This window comes from Ipomoea nil, unplaced genomic scaffold (genome assembly GCF_001879475.1).
Source record: "Ipomoea nil cultivar Tokyo-kokei standard unplaced genomic scaffold, Asagao_1.1 scaffold2845, whole genome shotgun sequence".
Taxonomy (NCBI): domain Eukaryota; kingdom Viridiplantae; phylum Streptophyta; class Magnoliopsida; order Solanales; family Convolvulaceae; genus Ipomoea; species Ipomoea nil.
The window spans coordinates 5,910,644-5,920,614 of record NW_017619273.1 but is presented as its reverse complement, the minus strand read 5'-3'; the positions used below and the strand labels follow the sequence as shown (position 1 = coordinate 5,920,614).

General features: G+C 30.8%; 1 protein-coding gene across 1 annotated transcript; it reads left to right on the top strand.

The window, feature by feature from the left end:
- The first annotated feature begins 2,766 nt into the window (after window positions 1–2,766).
- Window positions 2,767–7,273, top strand: LOC109160076 (protein SIEVE ELEMENT OCCLUSION B-like). The gene is made up of 9 exons (XM_019308211.1): window positions 2,767–2,982; window positions 3,340–3,569; window positions 3,737–3,851; window positions 4,123–4,508; window positions 4,688–4,770; window positions 4,863–5,026; window positions 5,164–5,745; window positions 5,869–5,973; window positions 6,486–7,273. The coding sequence occupies exons 1-9, from the start codon at window positions 2,851–2,853 to the stop codon at window positions 7,149–7,151; spliced, it is 2,463 nt and encodes an 820-aa protein (XP_019163756.1). The 5' UTR covers window positions 2,767–2,850; the 3' UTR covers window positions 7,152–7,273.
- The last annotated feature ends 2,698 nt before the right edge of the window (window positions 7,274–9,971 follow it).

Genomic DNA, 9,971 nt, shown 5'->3' with positions numbered 1-9,971 from the left:
GAGCCAGGGGTGATCCCAAATTAAGGTAGAATTTCCATTCTGCCTTACACCATTGCATATTAATTCTTTAGATGTCAATGGTTGTGTGAGTTTCATCCAATCTAATGCGGTGAACTCCTTGTGAACATACATCATGCACTAGTCCTTCTACCTAGGGATAGTTAAGTTACGGTAATTTATCAATTCATTATCTTGTAAGGTCAGGGTGTGACTATGTGAGTGTGATGAAATAACATAACAATAATCAAACGATCATTTTAAAAATTAACTCAGATATAATAACATAACAAGTTAATAAGTACAGACATGCAATTCTTTCATAATTATATATTCTAATTAATACCATAATAAGTGCCATTCGTTTGTTTTGTTTTGTTTTTTTTTTTTCTTTTGTTTTTTAAATTTTACTTTAGATATAACTTGAAAATGTGTTACACATTCACTTTTATCATTTTTTTATATTTAGAATATATGCTTGCATTGTGAGCAAGAATAATTTCTTCAAATTCTGTTCACTTTCTTAATTCACTCTTAACAATTTATGGTAAAAATTAAAGTAAATCCCTAATAGACAAAATCAGAACCGCATTTTCTTTTCACTCTTCTTTTATATTTAGAGTGTGTTCTAAGCTAAAACAAAAGAGCTCTTATAATATTTTCTAAAGTTTTGTTGAATGATCTTGATTTCCTTTATATGAGCCTTGATATTTCCCTAAGTAACAAATACTTTATTCCTGATTAGTATTACATTGTTCAGTAACTTCAATTTAAGTATTACATTTTTCATCTTGATCTGATTCGTCTCACAAATAAGGATCCATGTGACAGTCTCACAAGAGAGTCACTCTTTATTTTTGAGTATTTATCATGTGATGAGACCGTCTTACGGATCCTTATTTGTGAGACGGATCGGGTCAAGATGAAAATGTAATATATATACTGAACGAACAATGTAATACTAATTAAGAATAAAGTATTTGTTACTTATAAGAGAAAATGTAACACGAAAAATGTAATACTTTTAAATCAAAATATAAATGTATTACATTTTTATTTAAGTATTACACTTTCCCTTATAAGTAACAAACACTTTATTCCTAATTAGTATTACATTTTTCCATACACACATTACATTTTCATCTTGACCTGATCCTTCTCACAGACAAAAATTCGTGAGACGATCTCACCCAAGTTTTTGCCTTATTTTTGGTTCGTTAAGTTTTACAATAGTAGCAACTTTGTTTAATTTTTTTTACTTAGTTCCACCTACAAAAACTTCTTCCTCACCCTCTACTTTAAAGAAATTAAAGATATATATTCTTTCCTCACCCTCTACTTTGGTCTAAAAGTTGCATTATCTTTTATTTAAGCAGGCTTGAATTGCACTCTGATCAATAAGCCCACTGTGAGTCTGTGCAGACGTTATGCCATGGAACCGTGTTCACCATTCATGGTGAACACGGTTCTAACGGTGTTAATACACCGTTATCTTTTTTTTTTTATTTTTTAATTAATTGCGTGACTTTTCTTCTTTATTTTCACATTTTGCGGTTTCACTTTAATTTGAGGTGAACAAAGATTTCGGACATTCATAAATTATGAATTCATGCCTGCACATTCACTTTGGAACCATGCCTACACATTCCCGTCCGAAATCACGGACATTCATAAATTATGAATCCATGGCTGCACATTCACTTTGGAACCATGCCTACACATTCACTTTGGAACCATGAGATTATGAATTTTCAGTTATGAGATTATGAATTTTCTGTTATGCGATTATGAATTTTCTGTTATGAGATTATGAATTTTCTGTACATCCATAATTTCGGACATTCATAAATTATGAATTCATGCCTGCACATTCACTTTGGAACCATGCCTACATATTCCCGTCCGAAATCACGGACATTCATAAATTATGAATCCATGCCTGCACATTCACTTTGGAACCATGCCTACACATTCACTTTGGAACCATGAGATTATGAATTTTCTGTTATAAGATTATGAATTTTCTGTTATGAGATTATGAATTTTCAGTTGTGAGATTATGAATTTTTTGTTATGCGATTATGAATTTTCTGTTATGAGATTATGAATTTTCATAAAATTCATAATCTCATAACAGAAAATTCATAATTTGATCAAACGAGCGCCGTTAACTCCACATCCGCGAATTTTTTTTTTTTTTTGGCCTAAAAACGACGTCGTTTTGTCTTGTGTTCACCATTCTCGGTGAAGACGATTCCATGGCATAATTTGCGGAGTCTGTGAGCAATGCTAAGGCATGAAAATGATTAGAAGCATAAAACGGTGATAGGATCACATAAGTTTGCACACTAACAGCTAATTTCCTTAATTAACACTAATAGCTCCTTTCACTTTTCTTTTATATTTGGAGTGTGTTGCAAGAAAAAAAAATATAACTTTAATGTCCTAAATATTTTGTGAACTATTCTTGATTTCCTTTAATTTGTTTTATATGATCATTGATATTAGTTAGATAGTATTTTACTTCTGGGAGGGAAAGGTAAAATATTTTATTCTTTATCATATTAAATATCAAAATATATGGTATATACTTATTAATTAAATTTGGCATCTATATATACTCACCATACTATATAGTTAAAGCAATTTAAATGATTCCACTTATTTGCTCACAATTGAAGCAAAGAATTGTCCCTTTTCATCCTATTTCATTTTTAATGCTATAAATATAAGAGGTTAGCTACACAATTTATTCACAAACCAGCAACATTTTCTCTTTTCTTTCCCGGCCTAAATCCTGCAAGCTCTCCTTACCCTAGTAAATAGACAACCCAACCTTTCTCTCTATCAAAGATGGCAGTTTCAGACATTAATGAAAGTGTTATCTTGGAAGAAGTTATGAGTACACATGATCCAGATGGCAATTTTTTTTTTAAAATTAATGTTATCTTCGATTTGGTGAAGAGCATTCTCTATCCTACTACGGTTTGTGTATTTACTATTAATTTACATTTATGTTAAACTTCAAGTTATTAGGTGGGAATTATATTTATTCTACTCTATGTTTTAGTATATATTATATAAATTTCTAAAGAGTACTTTGATGAAAAGATTGTAGGACAAAAACATTCATTGTATATCTAACTATATATTTAAGTGCCATTAATAAATAATAATTGCTCATAATATAGTTTCACTATAATCACTAAAATAAAATAAACAAATAACATTCCGCAGGATGATTTGTATATGGACCGGATTTCTTGCATGATAACTTAATTGGATTTTAATGAGTTTGTTATGTTTTGGTCTATATATTTCGTTGGATGATATATGATTTAGATTGGAGATAGCATTGATGAAGATGAAGATTCTGATAATGAAGAGTCTAATGGTGACAAATCTGATAAGGAAGACTCTAATGGTGACAAGTCTGATGAGGAAGACTCTAATGGCCACAAGTTTGATGAAGAAGACTCTAATGGCGACAAGTCTGATGAGGGAGACTCAAATAGCGACGAGTCTGATGATGACAAAAAGTCTAATGAGGAGGGATCTGACAGTAAAAAAAGGTTTGATCGCTATTGGAAATTCTGAAATTTCCGACCACCTGAAAGTGATCTTAAATCAAGTTGAAAGTCTTTTTCCGACCACTTTTGATATTCGGAAAAACCTTTGTTGCTATTTCCGACCATTTTTTGGACTTTTTGGTATCAACTTAATTTAAGATCATTTTCAGGTGGTCGGAAATTTCAGAATTTCCAGTAGTGGATGATGATAAGGAATTTGACACTGAGGAGGAATATGCTAAAGACATGGAACTTCCCTATCAATTAAAACACTTTTCCTCTGAGGTAATTCTCTAATTTGAAGAAAAAAATTAAAAGATACTCCGTATTTGTTTTTCTTAAATTTTTCAATCAGATTACAATAGGTCAATTATATATATGTGGTATAATAGTAACTTTATAAATGTGCAATTATTCTCCGCATACTATAATTTAATTAGAAAATTTTATAGCAAATACCTAATTTTCATGAATCTTTGTAAAATAGTATCATGATTTTATGATGCAATAAGTAGTTTATTACGTAAAGAATTTTTAATAATTTTAAAATTTTCAGATGTCATTGATGTGTTCAAAAAATGTGGATCGACACTCGATTGTAGTATATTTTCTGAAAATGTTGTCCACATTTTCCTGGGATGGCAAGCTTTTGATTATGCTGGCATCTTTCTCCCTCTATTTTGGAGAATTTAGCATTCTTCATCGTCACAAGGGATTATCCGGCAAATTGGCAATTCTCATGGGGCATGAAAGTCAACTTCTGCCGGTGGATACTGATTTAATCAAATCAATATTACATTTGACTGAGTATATTGTTGAACTTGCGCAATCATCCTCTCATAATTCATCACCAATCATACCGATTGGTTGCTATTGGATCATCACGAGTATTCTTACTTATGCATCCTATTTCACTTCTCGCCTTATGAGTATGCATTCAAGGTAAGATTTAATTTCACTATACAATTCATTATTATATGTTTTAAATAACTTAGATAAGGTGTATTTTCCCAAAATGTTAATTATTGAGTTTGTATAGATCAGATAAACTTTGATTATAAATATATAATCAATATGTATGAACATAGTGTTTGTCATTATTGTTTTCGTTATTATTGTAGGTGTTTTATAGCTGAAGAAACACAACTTTCTAGTTTAAATGTCAAAATCAAAGACATAATCTCCGAATGCTGCCCGATACTAGGTTAGGTTTAATAAATTCAAGGCCGAAATTAAAGTTATTATTACTTGCAGTGAGTTTAAATAATTAATGAGTACTTGAATTGATATATGCAGAAGAAAAGATAGAAGTGGATACTTACAATGCATTATGTCATGCATTCTTTGATGATAATCCAATTGCCTCCACTTCTTCTAATTTGGATGTTTTGAAGTTAGTATTCAATGCCAAGAAAGGTGGGAAACAGAAACTCATATATGATGGTGATAGCAGAAAAATGGTATGAGCTTACTCAATTAATAATTTCAATTCTTTTGATTGCTAATTAAGTACTGCATGCAATGTGTACGTCCAATTTGATTATTGGTTATGTTAATTGCAAATATAAAATAACATATATGAAATACTGAATTGCAGGTAGAATTACGTTTTTTGAAGAATAAGAGCTTGCTACTATTAATGTCGTCAAGTCTTGACATTGACAAGTACTTGATTTTATTACTTGGTGTCATACATGAGATTACTCAATTGTATGTACTTTGGATTCCGATATTAGACTCTTCTACATTATGGGATATTAAACATATGGAAGAACGATATGAAAGTTTAGTAAATGAAGCAGAAATACTCTTAGTGAGAAATGTACAGGAATCAGTTGCACCAGGATTTGTACGGTTTGTTAAAGAGAAATTCTTTCCAGAATTCCAAATAGGAAGTGAGCCTATAATTGTTTCACTAGATCATAATGGAAGGATGGTTCACCGTAATGCAATGCACATGGTATTGATGAGAGGTTTAAATATTTGTGAAAGGATGTCTGGTGGAGTTAAGATTGGAGATAGCGTAATTCCTTTATTACAAAAAATTTTGACAGAAAGGGTTTCGACGGTGAGAGATTTGGTGCCTGGCATTGATAGGAGGATAAGCGAAGTCGCTAATAAAGTGGATGGTATAATAAATGATTGGTTGGGTGACATTGAAAAGCAAATACAAAATCCGGTATATTTATTTTAGTGAATATTTTATTAGTTCCTTAACTCACATACATATATTTCTTCAATTTAAAATTATTGTAAATGATCGAATAACGTGATAATATTAACAGCATATTTTTATGAACAGGTTGATAGTAACATTTTCACAAGTAAGAAGGAAAAAGATTTATGGAAGATAGACACTTGGTGCACTAAGCTTGTGGTAGATTCGGGTTACAGATTATCAAAGTGGGTATGTCCAACTTCATCACTGCTATGTCACAAATGCAACTACTCTTTAATTTCTCCCACTTTATTTAATTTGTCTAATGCCGGTTAGAACCTTTTAAATTATATACAGTTTAATTTTGCATAATATTTAATTTAATATTAGTATATTACATATTTAAAATTTTTATTAAAATATTTTTGAACATATATGGTCAAATTTAAAATTTAAAAAGTATATTATTAAAAAAAAAATAAAGAAGAAAAAGTTTGCTTAACTGATGAATTTACATGTCATTCTCCTTTACACTGTACTTGGGGGATTCTAGAGAAATGTTTGAAATAAATTTTGATCCTATTCATCTGTAACTTTCTAAATATCACAATAGTTGTGAATTTTTTAACCAAGAAATAAAAATAAAAATATAAAAATATAAAATTAATAATAAAATCAACGACTGGTTGCACAATTTTATATTTTTAAAATTTTATACCATTAGTAATTTTATATAGTACTAACTTGTCAGGATTTATCAGGTTAAGGAGAACAGGTGCATTTTTTTAATTGGTGGGCATGACATACAATGGGTTAAAACATTTGAGTCCAAGGTAATGTTAGCAACTCAGTTTAACCCACAATCAAAAATTAAGATGCACTACGTTGGTAGTAACATGAAAGTAGCATCAATGATTAAGGAAGACAAGGATTCCAAAGTAGTCAGTGGTGCTGAATTGTCATGGCTTTTTTGGACACGACTTCGAATCATATTCGTGTCAAGGATTAAATTCGTAGAAGAGACTCATGACGATGAAGAGTGTGATGAAATTTTGGGAAGACTAAAAAAGCTGCTAGCCTATGAAGCTAATGATTTAGCAGTTAACGAATGGGCTATGCTATGCAAAGGGGACAAGATAGTTGTATGTGACCAAGGAGATAAAATGTTGAAAGTCATGAATGAATATGAGAAATGGAAGGAGAATGCAATAGCTAAAGGCTTTGACCAAGCATTCAAAGATCATTATGATGAGATGCTTGATTCTACCTATACTTCACTACATCATCATCAATGTGCTCTTAAATGCCCATCTAATTTTGACAGTGCCCCAGAGAATGTAAAATGCCCCCACTGTTGTCATTGTATGCAAAAGTTTGTCACTTTCAAGTGCTGCCACGGCCATGATGATGACGAGGATTCTGATTAGGATGTACTTAATTAGTTTGATATTGATGACACTTGATGTATTTGCATATGCATATGACAGTTTTTTTTAATTTGTTACCAACATCATATCATTTGTAATAGAGGTTTAATTTTTTATGCTGAGTCATCAGTTTATTTGGTTTCTCATTATATTGTGTTAAATTGTATGGCTTCTCATTCGGATAGGAAGCATTTTTCAATGATAATAATTCAATTAAATTGAGGCCATGGACATTATGGGGTCCCGGTAGAGTTATAGTGATTCGCAAGATCTAACATCTGATCTAAAGCTATGTACATGAACCCTAGGCCTATTAGTTCTGCAAATGCAGAGAATGTAAAATGAAAAAATGAAAAAGGAAGTCTTGCAATCAAAGTACACGTACGTGTGTGCACACACACACATAGGTCTAGATCTTGTGCCGCTATTACTTCTCATATAGTCGTGAAGGCATTTAGGTCTTCAATTATAATTTTTAAAATAAAAATAAAAATAAAAATATAGCAAGCCAACCTATTTTTGTATATATATATATATATATATATATATATATATATATATATATATATATATATATATATATATATATATATATATGTATATATATATAAAGAAAATTGAAATACCATTGTCGAAATTTCAATGATTTTGTTGACGAAGGACCAAAATGATCATGTCAAAATAATACCAAGATCAATGAGGATGTATTTGAAAAAAAAAAGACTAAAAGTGAATTGTCACTTATAAATCTAGACTAGAACAAAAATGTAATTAACTTTATAAAGTTGTATCATGCTAAATTTGATGTTATGATGCAATGTGACCATCATACTCTATACATCATAAGCTTTTCCAATAAAAAGTACATTTAGTTATAACAAAGTTACATTTTTCTAGGTAATGAGAAAAACTTACCACTACTCCATAATTTTGTATTACTTAAAAATGTGTACTAGATTAACTCTATTTTTATATAATAACTCGTCAGCTACAGTACCGCTACACTATTTCTATATAATAACTTACAAACTACACAAGAGGTACACCGCACTAAAAAAATACTTTGTGTTATAAACTTAACCAAACGATTATTGATTAAAATCAAACTCGTATTCAGAGTTACACTTCCTTTGTAGTTTCTCAAGCCCCTAGCACCACTACTCACGTGCACTTTGGCACTACACTATTGCATATAATTCATCTCACCTAAATACTAACATATTAATCTAAGACGTTATTGATAAAGCTCGTATATTTATTAAGTACATGCAAAGTTTTGCCTTTTCAAGTAGATTTCAATTTTGCATTATTTCTCAAGAGAAAATGAGATATCTCTTCATCAAGTAATACTCCAGTCATGTATACGTGACATGTTTGAATCAAATGGAGATAAAACCCCACTTCAGAATTTGTAATACCTGAACAATAGATAATAGAGAGTCCATTCCATCTAGAGCAGAAGCTCGTACTGGAACTCCAATAACTGGTAATGGAGTCAATGCAGCAACCATGTCTAGTTGTCATAAATTCAAAAGTTGATCGAGGGAGTGTTTGTAGTAAATACATACCATAGTTCATCGAGTACTGACCAGGCAAGTGGGCTGCACCCCAAGCACCAGCAATTATTACCTGCATAGGAATACATCATTTCAGGGGTCCGATGGGCAGATACTATTTTTACCTGCAATTCATGTTTTGTTTAATTATATTAATTCCATATTCCCCAATAACGCGTCTGTAACCATTCTTAACAGAATAGCAACCCTTAGGATCCCCATGCGAATACCATATATCCTCATAATCTAAGGAAATTAGTAGCTTCATAATTTTAGGCACATCATTTGGTTGGAAAATATCAGTGAGTAAATGATAGTCCCATTTACCCGTATTCTGGTCAATTAATCCCGTAACTCCAGCTCCAGCGAGTTGAGGTGGCATCGCAGTTTGGATCATAGGTCGAGGTCATCCTGGAGCCAGGGGTGATCCCAAATTAAGGTAGAATTTCCATTCCGCCTTACACCATTGCATATTAATTCTTTAGATGTCAATGGCTTTGTGAGTTTCATCCAATCTAATGCGGTGAACTCCTTGTGAACATACATCATGCACTAGTCCTTCTACCTAGAGATAGTTAAGTTACGGTAATTTATCCATTCACTATTTTGTAAGGTCAGGGTGTGACTATGTGAGTGTGATGAAATAACATAACAATAATCAAACGATCATTTTAAAAATTAACTCAGATATAATAACATAACAAGTTAATAAGTACAGACATGCAATTCTTTCATAATTATATATTCTAATTAATAATACCATAATAAGTGCCATTCGTTTGTTTTGTTTTTTTTTTTTTTCTTTTGTTTTTTAAATTTTACTTTAGATATAACTTGAAAATGTGTTACACATTCACTTTCATCATTTTTTTTAGGAATAAGGGTCAAATAGGCCATCGAACTGCACCCGATAAAACAATTAGGCCACTGAACTTAAAAAACCAACAATTAGGTCCCTAAACTAATCAATTTCAAACAATTTTTTCAATTTGAAGGTTTCCAACAAGTCATCCTTCCAAATTAATTATTTTTTAAAATTTAAATTTTAAAAATTAATTAGTTTTAAATTAAACTAAAAAATATAAAAAATAAAAAATAAAAAAAAAACTGGTTCCGGCCGGAGACGGTAGTCTTCGGCTGGATTCCAGTTTTTTTTTTTTTTTTTTAAATTTAAAACTAATTAATTTTTAATATTTATTTTTTTAAAGAATAATTAATTTGGGAGATGACCTGTTAACCTGTTGGAAACCTTCAAATTGGAATA